Below are 24413 nucleotides of genomic sequence, written 5' to 3'. Positions count from 1 at the left end.
CTTTTGAGGACAAGTAGATTGAGCTTATCAAGATTCATATAAATAAAAATCATGCAAATCTTCTCACAAAGAGTTTGTCTTTTGAGCATTTTACACAATGTAAACTACTAATGGGCATTCGATATGTTAAAGGCACCCAAGGATTGGTATTAAAAGAGGTCTATGTAATGTTGATGGTGGAAATCCAACCTACGTGTGTTTCGCCTACAAGTTAGATAGAGCAACTAGCTTGAGGCACATTGTATCAAGTTGTTTCGATGGTTAAGTATTAAGAAGAATAAGAATAATGGGCCCTAGTAAATATTGCTAGAATATTTCATGACAATAGATTTCTAGAATATTCCCTAGCAACAAACCCCTAAAATATATCTAGAGAGAATGTCTCTAATAGATTCTTAGAGAGAATATTTTAGGAGATTTCAAAAATATATCCTAATGATAAATTCTTTTAAGATAGATTCTTAAACTATTTTCTAATGATATATTCTTAGAATATTCCTAGATACCTCATATTCTGCAACATTCCTACATAATATTTTGAAACATTCCTAAAGAAAACATTTCAAAACATGGGATATTCTAGAACACTTTTAGAGTATATACTCCAAAGTACTCCTTGTCCTTAGCACATGTAAAATGATGACCTTCCTAGAGCCATAATTGATTCTTCTTTCTAGTCAAAGTTCATCTAGCAAAGCTTTAGGTTCTTCACCTATAATCTGTGGGTTCTTTATCTAAGCTTCAATGTGGAAGCACACGGGTGGACAAACCATCAGTTGTATGAGTCTGCTTTAAAAGAAGTCCCAACTCTCTCATTTGTTGTGTACTAGATCTATCCTCCTCTCTATAGAGTCTATCCATTGCATCATGTAACACACGGTTAAAAGGAGAAGGGGGCTCTTAAGGATCAAAGATATAAGAGAGTAAAAGGATTCAACAGTGAAAGGAGTGATGTCTACATCATCAAGCAATTCTAAAGCTTCAAGTAGTGTTTCAAACATTGAGGATTTCCCATCATCCTTCGCTAGAGGCATCAAACTACACTCTTGGAAATTCAAAAATAATTGCCTCTTGAGATTTTGAAATGAGACAATGAACCTTTTGAATATTTTTTGCATGTTTTAGGAAAAGGGTTTGTCCAAGAACCAAAACGAATAACGAAACAAACACATTTAAGCCTTGTTTGAGCATAAAGTCGTATGCTTGAGGAGTGTGCATTTGAGCTCTTAGCCATAGGTTATTTGTGCCTTGCAAGAGAGCAATAGAAAGGAGTTTTGCTTTTTGCATTGCCATGTGAATTAGTGCCTTCACATGCCTTCATAATTTATAGATGGCTTTAGGCTTTCTATGTTTTTTTTGGTGCAAGTGTATGCTTGAATTGCTTTCAAAAGCATGGGAAGCAACCTTGTCTCAAGTTCAGATTTGCTCATTGAGAAACCTTGTTGCGAAATTATTCTATTGACATCTTTGAGAGGTGAATTATGACTTATGATAGATTGGCCACTCCTTATTGCGATGCTTTTATTTGCTCTTATAGATCATTTTAAGGCATGCTGAAAACCGGGAAGTTTAAATTGAGCAACAGTCCTGGTGTTGAAATCTTCGTCCGGAGATTAACTTCCTTGTACTGATGTCTTTCCTCCATAGATAAATGCGCATTGCCCAACGAAGCCTCAGAGCTTCCCTCTCATAAACATTATGGCAATGCTGTGTACCCATCTTTCTTCTCTTCCCTTGAGAAGAATTCACTAAGGGGCTCGGAGGGCACAGGAATGAGCTTAACTAAAAAGGCTACAAAGAGACTGAAGAATCCCATCCCAACACTGACCGCCCACTGCAGTGCACTGAGAGGTACTGTACTTGCTAAACTCCCAACAAACTCGACAATCACAATTTGGATAGCCACGGTCGAGACAATGACTCCCAAAAACGCTTTATTAGTCAAGATATTACTGAACACGTTCAGCTTCTCCATCTCACGCGAGTTGATCTCATTGAATACCTGTTCAATTCCAGATTAGCCGTGCTATGCCTGATATCGGATGTGTTCAAGAAGGCATGACCAGAGAAAGAAAACCACAATGCATACTATAGACCTCACCTGTAAGAAAACAAAGGAGTTGAAAATCATAGTTCTTAGTTCATCTGCTGCATCATCACCTGTTAGATTCAGGATATCTCTGCCTCGAAATTGCAGGACCCATAGAACTACCAACTGATAGAGTGCCTGACCAAAAATGTTTTTCCACATTACATTGGTGATGAAAGTTCCTTTTCGCCCAACCGGCGGCCTCTCCATCAAGGCATCATATGGAGCTTCAGTTGCCAATGCCAATGCCCCAAGTGTGTCCATAATAAGATTCACCCATAGCAATTGGACTGCAGTCAGAGGGGCATCTCCTGCAAAAAGTAAAGAAGCAATTGCTCAACAAAATTTTACATCAAGTACCCACAGGCACACAATAGAATACACCAGAAAGGTGCAATAAGGTACCCTGCCACATTTAAATAGCTTGAAATTTAGACATTGGGTGTACCTGTAATGCAAGCAGATACAAAATTTATAATCAAAGCTACGACATTCACTGTGAGTTGAAACTGCACAAACTTCTGGATGTTGGTGTACACAGAGCGACCCCATTTTGCAACATTTACTATAGTCGTGAAATTGTCGTCCAATATTATTACATCTGCACTCGATCTTGCTACCTGCAAGCAAATGTACGGCAAACAAGATTGATGGAGTTTGTCTTGTCAAAGCTACCTGGAGTTCATCCACGAATCCATATGACACCCATTCAGTCACATTCAACACACGAGCCAACATTCAGCCATGGGAGGATTTTATGTGCTTGGCAAGCAACACCTAAACATTAGTGTCATGGACCACAGAAAATTCAGGAAATTTGCAAATTATTGAAGGTGAGGCAACATACCAGAGAGAACTTCAGCTAACCTAAGAAATCCAGAAAATATATCCAGTTGCAGTCAAAAATGATGGACATTTTGTAACTACTCTGATCAAAGAAAGTCAAACACAACCTCGTATGCTGAAAACAATTTTGGTGTAGAAGAAAGGCAAGCTCAGAACAGCATCACTTCGAGAAATGAAACTGCAGGAGAAGGTTCTTGCAAAACAAACAGTCTAACATGCCTCAACTGCCTTAAAGCAAGGCCCAAACAAGCTTGGATTCAAAGAGCAACTGGATATCTTGGATGCCAGGACTAAGCCTCCCCTATGGAGACCTTAATCTTTGGTAAAATGTCTAGAAATGTGCTTTCAGGACTGCCATATACCTGACCTTCAGAAGCTAGAGAGTGCAACTTAATATTCAGGCAATTCTCCACATCTTAAAAACAACACAAAAAAGATCACGCTTGTCTCCTATGGATGCTTGTAACTGAACACTCAATGTGGTTGAGCACATCCTCTTCAACATATCGATTCCATTTAGCTCCAAACTGAATCAAGTGTCCATGTCCACATTGCAGAATTTTCACAAGAACAAGAATAGTCCATACCCACCTCTGTGCCGGCAATACCCATTGCAAGTCCAACATCGGCTTCGTGAAGAGCTGGTGCATCGTTTGTCCCATCACCTGTAACAGCAACAACTTCTTCTTGTTCTTTCAAATGTTGTACTAGCAATAACTTGTCAAATGGTGAGGACCTTGCTATAACCTGCAAGCAATTAAAAGTTCCATATTTAGATTGCAAAAAAAGGAATTTAAACTTGACATTTAATACATCTAATAAACACCAGCGATCTTAATGGAATCTTTAAGTGACAAAATTCTGGATTTTTCACACTCCACCTATGGCCTCAGCTAAAGGAGGACTAAATTTCCAAGACCAGAAAACATTTTTGTCCTCTAGGATGTCAGTCACAGTGCAAGCTTTATTGGCTTCATTGAGGATAATAGTCCAAGACTCCAGAAAGTTAGCTACTAGGTGTTACAGATTTGATCACCTCCAACAGGGGTACAGGCATGTGCCCAGCAGTTTGCCTTGTATAGGAGCAGGTCAGGCAGCAATTTTGCGCAGTTGCCAGGTTTGGGCAGTGATTTGGGCAGGCAGATTGAAACAGGCAAGCAAGGTTGTCTCTGTACGTAGTACGGACTGATCCATATGGTACAATTCGTACGGTGCGGTACAGTACGCATCCGTACGCTTTAGTATGAAAAAATGGACACTTGTTGGCCACTCTCCTTTATGTCTACAACTTTCTTTTTTTCTTTTTCCTTTCTTTTTTTTTCTTCTTTCTTTCTTATTTCTCCCCCGAGCCTTCTCACACCCTCTTTTTCTCTCAAGCCTCTCCTCTCTCTCTCTCTCTCTCTCTCAACCTTCTCTCCCCCGAGGCACATTCACATCACGATTGCTCGGTACATGCAAATTGGCATGATGACTCAGTCGGAGGTAGCTTGCATAGTCTTGGTGGATTCCATAGACTGAGGGGGAGATACCCTACACTCTTGATCTTTTTAAACTTAGGTCTTTTTCCAACTTTTTCAGTTATTTCAATTTCCATACATCTCATTCCAATATACCATGTAAACTTACACATAAATTTTATCTCTTCTTATTTGATGAGAGATGATGATACCAGTTGTATTGGTTATGGTCTCATAGGCCACTCTGGCCTTTTAGAGACGTTAATAGATCTTTCTTCTTTCTTTCTCTCTCTCTCTCTCTAGCCTCTTCCTCTCTCTAGTTGCACCAGTACCACGTACAAAAGGTTTGATACTATACCATACTTTAGGTACCGTACCTTACGCATTAGTACCATAAGGTACCAACTTAATGGATACATCTTTCCCATTCGAACTGCACTTCACTTTGGGACATGCTAAATGCTCCTTATATTAATATGATTCTCCCATGAGATTAGGTTATTTGAGATTTAAGCAATTCCTCTCAACCTTCTCTCTCTCAAGCCCACACTTCTCTTATTTGTATGATCATGCATGTATGATGAATCCACTCCCATCTATGTAGTTATAAGTTGTAGGTAGCAGTAGCACATGTTACGCATTAGGTTTTGGCATGTTACCCTCAAGTACTCATCTTATATACTCTAATAGCATTGCTATTTAGACTTGAAATATCTATATTATTATCTTTAGTCCAATATAATCAAGTTTTTTTTTTCGTACTAATATCGTACCGTACCTTATAAAATCTTAAGGTACCATTTAGTACCATATTCTATCGTATCGTACCTTTCATGCCTAACGACTACGTAGGCAGGTCGGACAGTTTTGCCACATGGCAAGGTGCATTTTTCAAAGTAGTTTTTCCACTTTATTTTACTGTTTTTCCAGCAGTGGGCCTGTTTACTGCAGTAGTCAGCCAGGTTTGACTAGCCGACCTGATCAGATTATTGTATTCTTTTCACCTATTTAGGCTGGCCTGTCCCCGGGGCACAGTCACTTCAGTTCTCATGCAGGTTGAGAGAGATCTCCAGCCAGTCACACAGTTCTTGTATGTAACTGCCTTCAGTATCCAGCATTCATTCTCTGCAATCTTCAGCTTTCTACTCTCTCTCTCTCTCTCTCTCTCTCTCTCTCTCTCTCTCTCTCCATGTTCACTTCTTTCTTTCAGTCCGGTCATACACCAAATCCCTTTGGCCGTTCTTATTATAAAATTCATCAATAATATCACCAAAGCTTGTGGGTCTCGTGCAATCTGCAAATAGACAAAGAGGGACCATAAGAGGAGCAAGCTTAAGAAGACTAAGACTTTCAAGTCTGGGGATAAGGACATAAAGTTTGACTCTTACTCCAGTACTCTTACTCCGGTAAGAGAGATCCTACTAAGGCGTTAGCCTTTGTCAGGCAATTTGAAGTTGTTTTTTCTGATGGTAATTTCTCAGAAAAGTCCAAGCTACGGCATGTAGGCATGCACTTGAAAGACACCGCTAGCAATTGGTGATTGACAGTCATTTTGGAGGGGAAGGAAACCTACGACTTGGGAAAAGTTCAAGAAGAAGTTTTATGCTCAGTTCTTGCCTCCTGATTTTGAGAATGATGTTAAGAAGGAGTGGGATTGGCTAGGCCAGAAAGAGCATGAAAAAGTCACTAGTTATGTGGACAAGTTTTGGTCTACTCTTCTCAAGGTTACTCCTTTCATGGAGATCAGTGATGAAAAGAATAAAATGAAGTTTGAAGCTGGCCTACTCCCTCATTTACACAGAACCATGAAGGTGTATCTATTAGCAGAGTATTTGTCAGCTCATGTGTGAGTCTGAGCTTGATCTGGGCTGGGCATTTTTTATTAGGTATTTTAGGTATTTTTTTGTTGTGGCATTTTATGCCAGTGGAGCATTTTATGCACCAGTCGGCCAGCATTAAATGCTGTCCGACCAGCATTATTGCTCCCCACTTTTTCAGCCTATTTATACTCAGTGGCTCCTCCTCAGTCAGTAACATCATCTTCACCATCTGCAGACTCTGTGGAGAGAGGAGCCAGTGCCAGTGCCCACGCAGCCAGTGACTCACTGTTGTATGCGACTGTCTCGTGTTCAGATATATGGATTCCATTTCCCGTGCATACATCTGAGTTCTCATCTGTATCGTGTTCTTTCTTTTCTCTTTTTGTCTTGTGTTTCAGCAGTTTATTTCAGCACATGTTTATGCTTCCATCGCTGCTCCACTTTTGACATGATATCAGTTTTCAGGATTTGTGTTTCTGCTGTGTTTTCTTGCTGATTTCAGGACTGTTTTGTACCCCTACTGATCAGACGACTGCTGTCGCAGCCAGGCGACCTGTTTTGGGGTTGTTTTCAGCCTGCGTTTTTTGCAGTTTTGCCATCGCCTGCTGCCTCCGCACCCTCTGCTGCCTGCGTTTTTCATCTGTAGCTGCTGGTGACAGTTTTCTACCTGTTTTTCTCCAGTTTACAGCCTGCGTTTTGCTGATTCAGCGTCTCTCGTGGCTGGGTGACTGTTACTTCAGGCCGTTTTTGCTGTTTTTGACAGTTTTTGACTGATTTTTTAACTTTCTGCAGCAAATTTTGTCTTCTATTGATCAGATTTTGGGTTATATTGCATGTGAACTCTCATTTTCTGTAGTCTGTGCTTGTGTTTTGGCTGTGTTTCCTCTCTAAATTCCATCTCTTCTCTACTTCTCTTCTTATCCTCTCCATATGGCTCCTCCGTGCACTTCCACTGATGATAAGTTACATGGACCTGATTATCTCACATGGAGTGCTGTCATGAAAGCTTGGTTTGTGCAGAAGCGGTTATGGTACATCGTCTATGGAGCTACTCCTCCTCTCCGTCCTTTTCCTCTTCCTGAAGACTTTGATGAGGACAACCATGAGACATCCTTGAGATTACAGGGGCGGCTTCCAGCACATTATGGAGGTGAGGCTTATGTAGCTTCAGAGAGGGGTAACGGGAAGGCGAAGTCGAAGGCCCAGTGTTACCAATGTGGCAAGAAGGGACATTTGCGGAAGGACTGCAAGAAGTTAGCGGCTTCCAGGAAGAGGGAGCAGAAGACGAAGCGGGATGTTGACTCTACCGATGAGTCCTCTCCTTCATCAGACTCCGACTCCGATCCTCTGACCAAGGTGAAGTCCAAGGTGCGGAAGGGATCCTCTTCTTTGGATCGCGGGAAGGGCTTGGTGGCCCCTTCCTCGGCTGCTTTCTAGTGGTGGTGATGAGGTCATCCCTCACGACTCTCTTGTGCCAGAGAGGGAGTGTGAGCGGGTGTTCAGATGGGGCAGCGGCGCCTCATCTATATTTTTATACAGGTACACAGGTTCCAGAGAGGGACGTCCCTGACGCATCGACTTCAGTCTGGCGGAATCAAATCCTGGAGCTGGGATTGACATCCAGGTTCATGCTGAGCTGGTTATCTGACAGAGAGCGGGAGGCTTTCGTCTGGAGCTCACATGAGGGGACACTTTGGCGGTCTGGCCAAAGGCTCCATGGTCACCTATGTTCAGAGGCATTTTTGACAGGATGGTCTTGTATGCTCCTGCGAGACATTGATGGTGGACACAGAGACATGCTATGATCTTCTCTATTTTCAGATGTTTGGTACGATCGACATCGACATCAGGTTCTCTCCGAGGCACCTTGGTGGTGGCTTGATCACCCACTGCTTGGGTATCCATGGTTCTACTTGGTGGTTCTATGTTGTATAGTTTCTGATCCCTTTTCATTGTACTATTGTATTGTATCAGATCACTCATGATCTGAGAGAGGGTGTTAGCAGAGTATTTGTCAGCTCATGTGTGAGTCTGAGCTTGATCTGGGCTGGGCATTTTTTATTAGGTATTTTAGGTATTTTTCTGTTGTGGCATTTTATGCCAGTGGAGCATTTTATGCACCAGTCGGCCAGCATTAAATGCTGTCCAACCAGCATTATTGCTCCCCACTTTTTCAGCCTATTTATACTCAGTGGCTCCTCCTCAGTCAGTAACATCATCTTCACCATCTGCAGACTCTGTGGAGAGAGGAGCCAGTGCCAATGCCCACGCAGCCAGTGACTCACTGTTGTATGCGACTGTCTCGTGTTCAGATATATGGATTCCATTTTCCGTGCATACATCTGAGTTCTCATCTGTATCGTGTTCTTTCTTTTCTCTTTTTGTCTTGTGTTTCAGCAGTTTATTTCAGCACATGTTTATGCTTCCATCGCTGCTCCACTTCTGACAGTATCCACATGAAACCTTATCTCGCATGATGGAGTCTGCCATCATAGCTGAAATTTTGCATACACTTGGTACATCTCGAAAGTTGGAGACGGGTTCTTACAGAGCTAGACAAGAGCAGCTCTATGATCAACCAAGAGACAAGACTAATCGAAGAAGACCTACCTTTATCCATGACCAATATTCAAAGCCAAAGGGTAACAAGAAGAAGCGCAAGTATCTCTCACCCTCTGAGAAACAAAAGTACAAAGAGGAAGGAAGGTGCTTTCTTTGTGGTAAGTTAGGGCATATGAAGCCTGATTGTCCTCACAAAAGAAAGGAAGCAAATGTGGTTAAAGATTCTCCTCCGCCATCCTCAAATTTTGTTCCGGATGTGCAAGCTAACACTCATTCAAATGAGAAGAAAAGACAACTCTTAAAGGGTTGGGGGACACTCAATAATCAATGAGTTTTGATACTCTTTGATCCATGGTCCACAGATAATTTTGTGTCAACAGATACTGCTAAAAGGCTACAAATTCCACCAGATCGATTGGAAACACCAATTGGATCAGGTTCGGCATTTGAAGAACTTACAACCAATTCTACTCCTATTCAAGGGAAGTTGAATCTTAGAATTGGGGATTACCGCGACCAAGAATCTTTTCTACTTGCACCCATAGGTAACTGTGATGTTATCTTAGGCATGCCTTGGCATTACAAGATTAGACCTCTCCCCGATTTTGTTAAAAAGACCCTTGCATTTCAATTCAAGGGTCGGAACATAGTATGCATTGCTAATGCTAGAGATTGGCCTGTGCCAATGGTTAGTCATGTTAGCATTTCTAAAGAAATGAAGAGAGCTATTTCTCCGTACATGATTTTTGTGAGAGAGTTAAAAGAAACTAATGATTCAAGGACACTTGGTGCCTCTAATGAACACACAATACCAACTAATGCTTCTAAGTCTCAAACTTTTAAAAAACCCCTCTTTAATTGATCAAGCTAGACATGAGTTTGTTAAACAGTATGAAGATTGTTTTAGTGATTCACTCCCAGGAGAGTTACCTCCTAAGCGCCTGGAAGATCACACAATTGATCTTATCCCAGGTAGTTCACCACCTAACCAACCGCCTTACCGAGTAAGTGCAAGTCAGCAAGACGAGATCCTAACACAAGTAAACGAATTGTTGGAAAAAGGGTTAGTTCAATCTAGCTCTTCTCCATACTGCTCTCCAGCCTTACTTGTTCAAAAGAAAGACGGTTCTTTCCATATGTGCATAGACTACAAATCTTTGAACAAGATCACAATCAAGAATCGTTTTCCTATCCCAAGGATAGATGATATCTTGGATAAGTTGCAAGGGGCTAGTATCTTTAGTCGCATTGATCTCAAGGGCGACTATCACCAAATACGGATAGCACTTGAAGATGTTCATAAGACAGCTTTTCATATGACATTAGGACTATACGAGTTCTTAGTCATGCCATTTGGTTTGACTAATGCACCCGCCACATTCAATCGAATGATGGAGAGAATTTTCAGACCTCACTCAAAGTTCACAGGTGTCTTCTTTGATGATATTCTAATATTTTCAGAGTCTGAAGAAGAGCATAGAAAACATATATCTATTGTTTTTCAAGAGCTTCGAAAGCATAAACCACAGGTCAATGCTAAGAAGAGTGAATTTTTCCTTTCCGAAATTCATTACTTAGGCCATATTTCTCACAATTTGGTGAGAATGGATCCTGAGAAAATTCGAGCCATTGTTAAATGGCCTACACCTACTTTTGTACATGAAGTTAGAAGTTTCTTGGGCCTATATTCATACTATAGGAGGTTCATACAAGATTTTGCGTATGTTGCATCTCCTCTACATGACCTTACTAAGAAGCGAATGCCTTTTTACTAGGGATCAAGGCAACTACAAGCCTTTGAAAGAATTAAGTTTCTTGTGACTCAAGAACCAATTCTCATAGTTTCGGATCTTCAAAAACCTTTTGAAGTTCACTGCGATGCTTCTGAGGATTGCATTGGAGCTGTGCTTAACCAAGAGCATCATGCAGTAGCATTTGAGAGCCGACGCCTCAAGGACCATGAGCTATATGCTCCAGTATATGAGAAAGAGCTTATGGCGGTGGTACATGCTCTTCAAGTATGGAAACACTATTTACTTGGTGTAGACTTTGTTATTAAAATGAATCACCAAAGTCTAAGATACTTCCTCACTCAAAAGAAGCTCTCAGAGAAACAGATGTGTTGGGCAAATTTCTTATCTATGTTTCATTTTCAAATCCATCACATATCTGGAACTAAGAATGTGGTTGCAGATGCTCTATCACGGCAACCTCGAGTGAATGCAATCACAACTATTTACCATAACGAGTTCATGGATTTACCCAAAATGTATACAGCTGATTTCGACTTCTCAACCATATGGGATCAGCTTAACTCAGGTCAGTCAATTACACCTTACTTGATTCGAGATGGTTATTTGAATCATCATCAAGCAATTTGTGTAGCATTACCATTGCGACACAAGGTAATGGATGAACCACATGCATCTCCATATGCTGGACATAGGGGTATTCTACCCACTACTCAAGCATTGGAAAGATATTTCTTTTGGCCCACTCTTAGAGCTGACATTGCCTTGGAAAAGTGTAGCTATGGACTTTATCATGGAGCTTCCTTGCACACAAGCATGCAATGATGCAATATGGACTATCATTGATAGATTCAGTAAGCAAGCTCACTTTATACTTGTGCGAAAGACAATCAAAGCCGATCATATGGCTAAGCTATTCATTGCTCATATTTTCAAGCATCATGGCATACCTAAGTCCATTATAAGTGATCGAGATCCCCGCATGACCAGCCTCTTTTGGCAAGCTCTCTTTGAGAACCTCAGGACAAAGTTAAAGTTTTCATCCTATTATCATCCTCAAACGGATGGGCAGAGTGAAAGTGCTAATTCTACTGTTTTGGACCTTTTGAAATCCTATGTCTTTGATAATCAAAGAGAATGAGAAAAGTATTTGTCTTTAGTAGAGTTTGCATACAATAATACGGTGCACTCTAGTACTGGCAAGGCACCCTTGAGATCATCTATGGTAAGCCTCATTTACCACCCATTCTTCTTACGAAGGATAAGATCTTTGCAGCAGATGAGTTTGTTAGAGACATTGATACAACTTTCACTCAAGTAAAAGCTGCTATCCAAAGAACACAAGAGAAGCATAAACACGAAGCAGATAAGCACCGTCGTAAGTTAGATCTTAAGTTGGGACAGTATGTTCTTCTTAAGTTTGAGAAGGCTCGCTTGAAGAAGCAGAAAGGTCAAAAGGGTAAAGTGGTTAAGCTTTCTAATCGCTATTATGGCCCTTTCAAGATTACAGATAAGATAAACGATGTGACTTTTTGTTTGGATCTACCAAGTCATTGGAACATTCATAATGCTTTCCATATAAGTTCACTACGTCCCTATATTGGAGAACCCCCAATGGAACCAATCAAGGAGGATTTACCTGACATAGAAGAAACAGAAGAGTTCCTTGTGCCTGAAAGAATTTTATACCATCAGGACAATACTCTAAGATCAAGTAAGGTATTACGGAAGTATCTGGTTAAGTTTAAGAATTATCCCCCATTGGATGCTCAGTTTATGACTGAGAGAGAACTACAAGACTTTCCAGATCTTCTTAACGACTATGTATCTCCTCTACATTTGAGATCAACTGTTTCGAAGCCAAAGGGATGTCACTAAATTGATTACTTATTACGCATTTTCTATTTAATAAATTCATGTCAATAATTTAATGACTCGCTTTTCTTTAAGTGTTGATGTTGATCTAGCGTGGCCATGAGACCATTTAGAGACCAGTATCCCTAGTGCATTACTTAATGGGGTAATCATAGCACTGTGACGGGGATATCTGGTACAAGCAATACAAGTTATGAAGGGGGGAAGAAGTGTATGCCAAGTGTAAGAGTGTACACAAGAACCAATGAGTTACACATAAATGAAGATGGATTGAGTTCTAAGAAGAGGAAGCGCATTAGCATTGTGTATATGTATTTATGTGTACATCCAAGGACGCTTGGAAATGTTTACTTGTGTGTAATGAGCATTGCATTCATTTGGGGTCATCCTCTCCCCTACAAGTCAAGGTTTAAGGTCTTTTCTTTCATTGAGAAAGACGAGAGAGGGAATTCTCTCACTAAGAAAGACGAGAGACGTGATCCTCTGGAAGTGAGGAGAGAAGTGATTTTCTCATTCTAAGGTCTAAAATGACACAAGCTTTTGTATGGAATTCAATCTTAAGGTTGAGGCCCAAGGCAATCTAATAAACTCTCCTTATCTATGACTCAAGGTGGTTGCATGGACCACAAGTTAAGAGTACAATTTAAAAAACAGTTTTTTGAAAAATCCATTTTTAAAATATCTCAAAATAGAAAAACGATCTCTAAAAACGGGCCGCAAAGATTATCGAAAACAGCGAGATCTACAACTTTCGTGTTGGATGTTTTTTCATCCAAACAATGCACAAAGAGATATCTCGAAATTAGAGCTGCAGAGTGGAACAACCATATCTTGCATGAAGATCAACTCAACTCTCTCTCCAAGAAGAGAAGCTCTTGAAAGCCTATAAAAGAGGAGGCTCTCCTTGGGTGTAAGGGGGAGGTGAAGGAAGCATCACTTTGCATGTATCCAAGAGAAGAAGAGAAGGTGCAAGTGCTACGGAAGCCCTACTGAAATCAAGTGCTGTGAAAGCTCTGCTGAAATCAAGTTCCAAGAGGAGAAGAGAAGGTGCAAGTGCTACGGAAGCTCTGCTGAAATCAAGCACCAAGAGGAGAGCCCTACACATATTGTGTAGGAGAGAAGGAGACTCAAGAAGGATCAAAAGGTGCCAACTTCCAAGTTGTGCAAGTGTTAGCCGGTTGTATACCGTGCAAGAAACCGTGATCTTGTTTCCAAGATCTACAAGTAAGAACTGGCTTATGTGTAACGGAGGAGCTTGCTCCTTGTCAATAATATAACTCCACAAGGGGGGGGACTGGCCCATCTTCCAGTCCCTAGTGTGTTGCCAATTTCTCTACCTCTCTCTCTGTATCTTTCTTTTCTCTCATCTATTCTCCCTTTGTGCCAACATAATATTCGCCATATATATTTTAAGTATATAAGAAAGTCGAGTGTGTATCTCGGATTCTATAACAGTTAAAGTGGAGCAGGCTGAGGTGCCCGTTGTGCACATCCTCCTAGAGGAGGAGTACCTGGAGCCACAACTCTAGGTCTAGCTTCTTCTCCACTGACATAATCCCAAAGATTTTTTGCCACAAGTACATTCTTCATCATGAAGGACCAAAGTGAATAGTTATTTCCATTCAATCTGTCCTCCTTGGATGCATAGATGAAAACATCTCCTCCATGATTTGCCATGATTTTTAATTACCAAATAAAGATGAAAAGAGCAATGTCGAAGCAGGACCACACTGGAAATCTGAAAATTTTCAGAAATTGTAAGAAATAACTTTCTGCAATTAGTGTACAGAGATGGACTTTGTCAAAATTGTTTGTTATGCACGCAGTCCAACATGCAATCGATGTTCAGCAACATTGTACCAGCAAAATCCCCAAAATTTCTTGCCTCGGATTTTTCAAAACAGTCTTTCAGTGACTATAACTGCAGTGCATATGCCAATGTTCCTAGAAAATAAAAAACCCCAAAAATTTTATAAATGTGTCCCAAACACGTTTTTTAATGCTGTGCTAGTGGCATAGGAACCCCTGCTTCCAAAAATTGCAGCTGGAATTTAAAAAAACATATACCACAGAAATCACGTATTGTCAGGCGGCAGATGTCAGGCGGGCTGACTTGCGCTTCAGACGGCCGTGTCAGGCAAGTGACGTGGGGACTATCGGGCGAGCTATACGTCGAAGGCTAGAGTTGGAGCGCTTCAGATGGGCTGTTGCGTCCCTCACGGCGTGGTCAGCGGATCAAACAAGTGGCGAGCTGCGGGTCAGAGACTACGGGAGGGCACAGACGGCTGCACGCGAGCGTGACAATTGGTGACGAGCGTTTGGCAGGTTCGTGCAGCAACTAGCAGGCAACATGGTGGCTGCAAATTGATGTGGCAAAGGGAGTGTCGCAGTAGGACTGGTAGCAAAGCACTGACAAAGCATAGGTACGATGGCCAGAGAGCAGGCGGGGCAGTGGTATTGAGCAAGGAGCTGCTGGAGACTGAACAGAGCCAAGGCAGAGTTGGACTGAGCAAGAAGCTCCCGGAGGCTGAGCAGATCTGGGCGGAACCTAAGCTAAGCAGAGTAGAGCCAATGCTCTGATACCAAATGTGAGAGAGGAAAGGATTGAAGCTCAGCACAAAAAACCAGTAGACAGTAGAGAGTGAAGCACGACACCCAATGCGATAGACTAAAAGAGTGTAAGCTGAAAGCACAAGGTATAACCCTTAAACCTTAGGGTTGTAGGGGGTGTTCACACCCGAACACGGTAAGTGCCCGTAAGTATGTGTCATAAGCACATACGAAATAATACCATAAGTCTGGGGTAAAAAACCTCTCCTACCAAGAGTAAAAAGTGCCCTAGTGTCCTATTGATCACCGACACTCCTATGTGAGCGTAGGCGTAAGTGAGGCGTGAGTAAAATACCCAACACTTAGAAGAGAAGCAGACAAGAAGAAATAGTGGTGTGGATGTTATAGCCTCTAAGCAGGCTTTTATGGCATGACAAAGGGCAAGGACAACCAAGCAAAGAATGCTCCGCAAAGCTCTGGGACTTCAGGCACTTCAGAGGGTAATAAGAAACAACGGGACACACAAGCCAAGAAGGGCAAATGCCATTATTGCAAAAAGCCAGGCCACTACATTACTGAGTGTAGAAAGCGCATAGCCAAGGAGAAGAAAAAGAAGTAAGGGATGTCTATTTCTGATGCTCCTTCCACTACTACTAAGTCAATATCCTTTGTTGCACACACGGACTATTGTTTTTATACATGCAGTTATGACTCTTCTTAGACCGATAGAGCATTTAGCTCTACTAAGGATACAAGCACATGGTTTTTTGACATTGGTGCTTCTAGGCACATCACATCTCGCAAAGATTTTTTTTGATTCTGTTGGTGCAGCTCCAATTGGCAAGTCTGTACAGTGTGCCAACAATGTATCATACCCTGTTAGAGGTATTGGGGAGATTGTGCTCACAGCCATTGATGGCTCTATTCTCTGCCTACATTATGCTTTGTTTGTGCTAGGTATAAAGAAGAATTTGTTATCTATTTATTCTTTGGCACACTATAGATTGCAGGTCACCTCTGAGATGTATGTGGCCCTATTTAGACAAAGTCATTGGGTGGATGTTACTATTTTGTGACTTTTATTGATGACTTTACTCGCTTTTGCTGGGTCTATTCTTTAGTAAAAAAGTCAAAAGTGTATGATGCATTTTTGGCTTTTGTAGTACTTGTTGAGAACCAATTTGACTATAAAGTAAAGACTCTCCATTCGGACGGAGGGGGGAAATATATGTCCTCTATGCTAAATTCTTTTTTGAAGCAGAAGGGCATTGTTTATCAATTCACTATTGCTTATACTCCACAGCAGAATGGGGTTGCAAATAGGAAGAATCGGTCACTCATGGAGATGGCCAGATGTATGCTAAAAGCAACGAGCTTGCCACACAGTTTTTGGATGGAAGCCGTTATATGTGCTTGCCATGTTTTAAACAGATGTCCCACCAAAGCATTAAAGAATGTCACACCTTTTGAGGCTTGGAACAGCCATAAATCTTCTGTTGGGCACTTTCGCACTTTTGGGTGTCTTACATATGCACATATTCCCAAGGTACTTAGAAAAAAGTTGGATAACAAGGCTATCAAATGCATTTTTGTGGGGTTGGAACGGCCGGAAACCTTCTGTTGAGCACTTTCTTACTTTTGGGTGTCTTGCATATGCACATATTCCCAAGGTACTTAGAAAAAAGTTGGATAACAAGGCTGTCAAATACATTTTTGTGGGGTGCAGCAGTGAGAACAAAGGATACAGACTATATGATCTTGTCTCTAAAAAGGTATTTGTTAGTAGGGATGTATTTTTTGATGAAAAATCAGAATTATCCCTTGCCGGTTCTGACACATATCAGGCTGCCAGTGATGTATTTGAAGGGCTGCTGCCCATTTCATTTGGTGATTCCGCTGGAGTTTCAGCAAGTGAACTTAATGTTCAGCCACCTCCTCCATTGGAAAATGTAGAAAATCAGCCAATGGCTGATCTGAATATTCAGCAAAGTGCTGAATCTAAAATTCAGTGAGAGCTAGTGCTCAATCAAAAGGCAAGACAAATACCTAGATGGTATTTACAGACTATGAAAGATAGTCATTTGGATGCTCCCATGGCTGGTCGTACTAGAAGGCAAGCTCGTATGCATGATACTGCACATACCATGGAGTTTGTTATGGCAGCAAATACAGTTGATGATGAGGAGCTTGAATGTTTTGAGGATGCACAACATAGTGTGCATTGGATGGCAGCAATGCAAGCTGAGTTTGATTCCATCATTAAGAATCAAACATGGGATTTAGTGTCTTTGTCTATTGGAAAGAAAGCCATTGGAACGAAATGGATCTACAAGCTGAAAAGAAATCCAAATGGATCCATTGACAAATATAAAGCCAAGCTTGTAGCCAAAAGCTATGCACAAAAGAAAGGCATTGACTATGAGGAGACATTTGCTCCTACCTCCCGCATGACTAACATCAGGTTTATGGTTGCTATGGATGGACTATGAATCAATTAGATATAAAGACAACATTTTTACATGGGAAACTTCATGAAGAAGTATATGTACAGCAGCCCATTGGTTTTGCAGTTGAGGGATCCGAACACTTGGTCTGTAAGCTGAAAAAGGCTTTATATGGCTTGAAACAAGCTTCTAGAGCTTGGTATGCAAAGATTGATGCTTTTTTACTCGGCCAAGGGTTTATAAACAGCTCATCAAAGTCTACTCTTTACGTATGTAAAGAGGGGGGATCCATGGTAATCATTTGTCTATATGTTGATGACCTTTTGCTTACAGGGATACATGCTTATCAGATTTCAGCATCTAAACAAAATTTGCAGCAAAATTTTGAGATGTCAGACTTGGGGTCTTTGCATTATTACTTGGGCATTCAGTTCATACATGATGCTAGAGGTATTGGTTTATCACAGTCAAGATACATTAGTAAACTCCTTGAGAGGTTTGGCATACAAGATTGCAAGCCAGTCTGTACACCGATGGAACCTTGACTGATGCTGTCATTGCATGATGACAATGATTTGTTTAATATACACACATATGCTCCAACAGTTGGATGCCTTATCTACCTATGCAACACTAGGCCAGACATACAGTTTGCAATTTCAGTCCTGAGAAGATATATGCATCAACCACGCATGTCACATTGGCAAACTGTCAAGCGTGTTTTCCGTTACTTGTAGGGTACTAGATCTCTTGGATTGCTTTATGCCAAGGAGGAACCACTGTACTTACATGCTTATAGTGATTTTGATTGGGCTGGTGATTATGATTCACGTCACTCTACTAGTAGTAATTGTTTCTTTCTAGGCTCATCTTGCATATCTTGGCTTAGAAAGAAATTGTCCACCGTTGCCACATCGTCATGTGAAGCTAAATACAAGGCAGCTTTCACTACCACAATTGAATGTGTATGGCTTAGACTTGCTGGCCGATTTGGATGTATCTATCACGGGGCCTACTCCTTTGTTCACTGACACTCAGAGAGCCATTGCAGTGGCACGGAAACCAATGTTTCATGCACACATGAAACAGATTGAGATACATTATCACTTTGCCAGAGAGAGGCTACATTCAGGAGATATCAGCCTTGTCTATTGTCCTACCACCAGTAATGTGGCAGGCATCTTCACCAAAGCTCTTCCTCATTATAAATTTGAAGCATTTCGCAATGCTTTAAATTTGATCTTGTTTGGTGGCGGATGACCCTTGTATTTTGATCACTCTTCACTCCAAGGGGGTTTTGTTGGAATTCACTCATGCCTACGCTCACAGAGGACTGTCGGTGATCAGTAGGACACTAGGGCACTTTTTACTCTCCGTAAGAGAGGTTTTTTCCCCCATATTTATTCTCTTTATTTTATGTGCTTATGTTACACATTTACAAGCACTTATCATGTTGTACACACTTTCGGGTGTGAACACCCCCTTACAACCCTAAGGTTTAAGGGTTGTACCTTATACTTTCATCTTACACCTTTCAATCAATTGCATTGGGTGTCGTGCTTCACTCTCCACACTATCTACTCCACTCTCAACTGAGCTTTGATCCTCTCCATCTCTCACAATGGCAAGGCCTAGTTGTGCCTTCAATTCCTCTACATCATCAGTTTTACTCATAGAAGCTATCACAATAGGCTTTTGGTATACTTCCTGTTGCAAAGAGATCAACACGGACTGCAACTTTCTCTTGCTCGATCATGCCTTTTTTGTGCCTTCTTTTACATTTCCTCTTCCCTTCTAAGTCTGCTTCAATTTTCACGGACTACAACTTTCTCTTGCTCGATCATGCATTTTTTGTGCCTTCTTTTACATTTCCTCTTCCCTTCTAAGTCTGCTTCAATCCGAAGATGAACTTGTCTCATCCTTGCTCCTTTTTCTCTTATTCTTTCTTATTTTGCTTTGCTTCCCTTCTCCTTTTTCGTAAGGAGGATTCTACTCTATATTGCATGGAGGTGAGACTCCCCTAGGTGGAAGAGGAGCACGAGGTAGCATTGAAATCCCCATGATAGATGGTACATTATTAAAAAAACGCCATGTTTCTTGTCCTGGTGAGAATACTGTCATATTCAATAATACTTGCTATTACATTTGCAAATGTAAGTTTTGCTCCAAAGCTTTCCTTAGAACCTTGCAAGCTCCAATGATGGATTCACCAACAACATCCAACCATAGACCATTCAAATCATACTTAACTATTTTGCCCATCATAATGCCTTCCATGAGGCCTTTGGGAATCTTAGTTATGTAAGAGCTTGCCTTGATGTAGGTAAACACATGGTGAAAATTTTGTGCAGTTACTTATAAATCCTCCTCAAGGATGGTGGTGAACAATACTCATCTTGATTGACTTTAGATTTATCATCCCACCTCTATGTTACATTAGGGGTTTGAAATGAGCCTCCCTTCTCCAAAAGGGTGGCAATAACCTAATTAAGCACTAACTACAGCAAGCATTAAATTCACATAAACTAAAAATACAAATGTTAGCAAATAATCTTGGATAGTAGACTCCCATTTGACCCCAAAACTTATGCCCCTTGTGGTATTTCTTTAGCTTTTATTAAATTTCATAAAGTACACTGAGGTTTGGCTCCAATCCGCTTCACTATCCCATGTCTCTTGCTGTCAAAAATGACCGGCAAGCCTTCAATCTGATTTGCCCCTTGATCAAACAAGGGACTAGCCTATGGTTGACCTTTGGCTGGTCAAACTGAGCCCAAAATTCAATTTGGATGGCTGGCTTCTTGAAATCTCTAGCAATTCCTTGAATTCCAGCTGTTGATTCCAAGCACTAAGCCTTCAATTTTCTAGCACATGACCAAGGTGGCTGTTAAACAATAGTTTATGCAATAAACTAGGTTCTAAAGCAGCAAATTCTTAAACTCAGCACCTCCAATGGCTGTAATGGCTGAGATTTTTTGAGAAACTTTGGAAAATGGCTAGAGAATGAGAGAGAAAGTTGAGGAGAGAGAAATTTTCAATTCTATGACAAGAAATTGGCCTATCATTGTGACTTACTTGACTTGCATAACACGTGTGCACCTCACATTTGCACATTTGATTAATAACTAAACCAAATGCTAAGCAAAGCATAAAAAATTCACATCCCCATGACAAAACTTCCCCTTGAAATCCTTGCAATCTCCGATTGCATTGCACTCTGCCAAAAGCAATATAGTGGACTAGAATTTTCCATAAGGCATCATGATAAGACAACATCATCTGCTATTGCTTAACCGTGCTACTGCCAAACACTTACTGAAAATTTCCAGCAAGCATAGCCAGTGAACCCAACCTTCCTTCTTGGATAGGGTAGTAATTCCTAATCAAGTAATTAATTACAGCAATCAATAAACAGGCATAAACTGAAATGCACACTTTAACTTAATAATCTTGGACAATAGACACCCTGTTGGCCCCAAAACTAGCACATCTTTCGATATTTCTTTAACTTTGGATTGGATACAAGTTGAGATTCCACAACTTGCTTGTTTGATCCAAAAGCCCCTTAGATGCAATCAGCACAAAAAATTGGGCAAATTGCCCCTTAAATTTCACCCAAGACTTGCTCTAATTGGATCCCAAATAGTCAAATGCTGCCCCAAATTCACAATGGATGGGTTGGCATCTGAAATCCCTCACAATACCACAAATTGCAAGTGTTGATTTTGGTGTACAATGCCTTACACGAGTGGCACATGTCCCAGGGTGGTTGCTAAACCTTAATTTCTACAAAAATTTAGAGTTTACAATAGAATTCCCTCTGTTGTCCTCCAAATCTAGCTGAGATCTGTTCCAAATGGCTGAGATAAGCTCAAATCTTTTGAGAATGGGCTGGAGAGAGTGAGAGAATGTCAAAGAGAGAGAGACAGAAAAAAAAAATCAGATATTCTTCGTAGAGAAACCCTCCAGAATGGTTGTTGCCTATCAAATCTGCCCTAGAAACTGTCATCTACTGCCAAAGAATCCAAAAACTGCTGTCACCAGTCCTAGATGGTCCTCCTACTGTCACATTCTTGCTAAGGCCCCCAAATGGTTGTCACCTACAACAATCTGCTGAATTCTGATCAGAAATCTGATCTACAGCACCTCTTGCTCTTCCACAAGCTGAAAACTCCTTGAATGGTTGAAATCAGGTCCCAAAAACGTTTCCTCGGTTTGCAGGGGTAACTTGTGCCAAGTGGCAGGCTTCTAAACCCAATTTTCAACATTATCCAGCCATTAAAATATTTTTCAGAATCAAGTCATTCTAAAAATTAATTTCAGCCCTTCTAACCCTACCCAAAATTAAATGTAGCCATCCATAACAAAATTAGCTAGGCCATTTGCAACCTAGAGTGGTCCCCAACCTCTGTGACACTTAGATTGGCATTAATTGATTAATTAATGCTAGTCCCTAGTATTACCACTAATACTTATTGGCCAAACAACCATCCTAGGGTCCAAACTAGCACCAATTGGCCACCAAAGCCCAACTGCATAACTTATTACAACTTTTGGCTTTGACACCCACTACATCCTTCGAGTCCTTGGCCTCTTAACATGTAATAACTGCCATGTGCATCACATGTGCTAAATAACCTTGCAGATTTAATTAGTAACTTAATCAAATGTTATCAACAAGATTAAAGCATCTCAAAAATTTCACGTCCCCGTGACAAACCTCCCCGATTGAAACTAGGCCCAAAAACGTTTTCTTAGTTTACATGGGTATTTATGCCAAGTGGCAACCTTCTAAACCCAATTTTTAGCATTATCCAGCCACTTACAGCTCGAAGTAGCAAACAAAACCGGCTAGAATCAGGTTGATGAAGCTTCATGAAGAGAATGATAACCACAAATCCTGAAAAAGTTGGCTTAGGTCGTCCTAAATGGATTTGCAAAGATTGCAGCTATAATAGGATGCATGAATGAGGACTCATTGACCAACCCTGGATACGATTGCAAAACAATACCGTTGGCAAGTGGAGAGCCGAGTATGGCCACAACGATTTCTGGTTGATAAGAAAAGCTAAATAGTAAACATTTTCATGGACTGCATCAATTGAATTGCATACATATCAGAGCCATGGCTTGCTTCTGTGTTCTTGTTTCTTCATACCCATAATTGGAATTATGATGGTCAACACCTTTTCATTTGTTCCCTAATGTAGTGCATGGAGTCGTCAAACTTATGCCATCCTATACCCCTTCGAAATATCTTCATTGAATTACTTTCCTAAAGTATCAACTTAGTTTGCCATGTCAAGTTTCATAAGTATGTAGTCCTATGAAAAGAGTGGGAATGAACTTCCATTGGGAAAGTAAGGGCAAAGGAGAACCCTATTAATAATCCTGAAAAGTGTGCTTAAAGCTCAAGTTGCATAAGCTCGTAGCCCTCTCCTTTAAAGATTCTTGAGTCTATTCCTCTTGGTCCGTGAGTTGTGATGCTTATAAAATTTAGTTTGTTTCCCTCTCTTTGAAGACTCTTGTTCAACAACAAATACCTTCTTCTTCCATCTTGCTTTCCTACATATCCTCAGCAAATTGTGGCTAAACATGAAGCTCCTCGATATCTCTAGTAAACCCAACATGAAACAACCATGTCAAGCAAGATGGGAGATTCAGTGGGATCTATAGGTATGCCTAAGTCTATAGATGATATGAGGCATCTTTTGCAAGCTTTGGACATGTATATGCAGCAGCAGCAACAGTAACATTAGTAGGAATTGCAACAATAGCAGCAGTTGCATCAACAACAAATCATGCAGCACATGCAATTGCAGGCTACTGTGTAGTATGAGAATGTTGCAACGAAAGCTATGGAAGTTGTGATTCATGAAAAAAACTCGTTTGATGGTTGGTAGAAATGTATCAGGTTATTTGAAATTGTATAAGGCACTGATTGACTTCTTTGGAGTCCCTGCGTACTTGTTGAGTCAATTTTTTGTTCATCTTGTGACCTCTTCATTGAAATTACACATTAACGAGCTCTATAGGCAAGATGCTTCATGGGATATATTCAAGAAAGCATTGAAGGAGGAGTATTTCTTGGAGGACCTAGGGTTGGATACCCAAAGGTCTAGGGAGTGGGTGTATAAGCCTAATAAAGGGCTAATTGCATTAGAGCTGCTTCGGACTTTCAAAGAGAAGTTTAGTCATTCGGATGTTGCAGAGCAAGAAACTTTGCAATCAAAAACAATCAAATTATTTTTGCAAGCAACTAGCATTACAAGGAGAATTGGGGGAACTACTAGAAGATAGAACTAAGCCGATGGGGGCTTAAAACACATTGGCAAGATGCAAAGAATTCAATCTCTGCATTGATAAAGGTTTTTTTGCTCCTATGCCTTCTCTAGCTTCTACTTCTATTACTCCTCTCTTACAGCCTAAGCCGCTGCCTAGGCCACAACCTTTGGCTTCTGCACTAGTTGCAGAAAAGAATGATGCTTTGAAAAGATTGATTAAGGGTTTTGAGGATCTGCAAATTGAAATGACTCAGTTGGTAGATTCTAGGTGAGGTAGGCCTTCACAAGCTCGCCTAGAAAACCTTTTGTGAGGTGATGTATATGGTATGATAATCCTGAACATGAGTGCAAAGACTATGAGTCTTTCAAGGATGTTGAATAGAAGAAGTTGGTTTTTTGGCAAGATAAAAAGATATGTGCATATATGATTGGTAAACCTATTGCTCTTAATTTTGGGAAAGGTGGTATGAGAAAGATCTTTGAGGATATGTCTGCTTGTACGTCTTATGTAGCCACACGTGATGCTTCAGCCTATGGTATTCAAATTGAAAAGAAACCGGAAAGCAAATCAAAGTTATGGTCTTTTGCATTGCAATCTGCAAATAAGGGTAAAGTGCAACAAACTGATTTATTTAATGCACGGAAGTATATCAAATCAAAAACTAGATAGGATTCTCCAATTGACACATGTTGGGTCTATGTATATTTAGCAAAAACTCAAGGTGCAAAGGTGAT

General features: G+C 40.8%; 1 protein-coding gene across 3 annotated transcripts in view; it reads right to left on the bottom strand.

Annotated features, from left to right (window-relative positions):
- Nucleotides 1–1264: 1264 nt before the first annotated feature.
- LOC148032024 (calcium-transporting ATPase 10, plasma membrane-type-like) overlaps nt 1265–24413 on the bottom strand; it is a 71777-nt gene continuing 48628 nt past the window's right edge. For all 3 annotated transcript variants that reach the window (XM_087682649.1, XM_087682650.1, XM_087682651.1), the window contains exons 4-7: nt 3527–3682; nt 2538–2709; nt 2102–2400; nt 1265–2002 (exon numbers count right to left, since the gene is read on the bottom strand). In XM_087682649.1, the coding sequence (XP_087538775.1) occupies nt 1697–2002; nt 2102–2400; nt 2538–2709; nt 3527–3682 (933 nt within the window). In that variant the 3' untranslated portion in view covers nt 1265–1696. The remainder of the gene's footprint in view (nt 2003–2101; nt 2401–2537; nt 2710–3526; nt 3683–24413) is intronic.

This window comes from Lygodium microphyllum, chromosome 8 (genome assembly GCF_053477565.2).
Source record: "Lygodium microphyllum isolate KBCC chromosome 8, Lygodium_microphyllum_v1.1.10, whole genome shotgun sequence".
Classification (NCBI taxonomy): Eukaryota; Viridiplantae; Streptophyta; class Polypodiopsida; order Schizaeales; family Lygodiaceae; genus Lygodium; species Lygodium microphyllum.
Note: the sequence above shows the minus strand (reverse complement) of the source record. Positions and strands in the feature narration are given on the sequence as shown.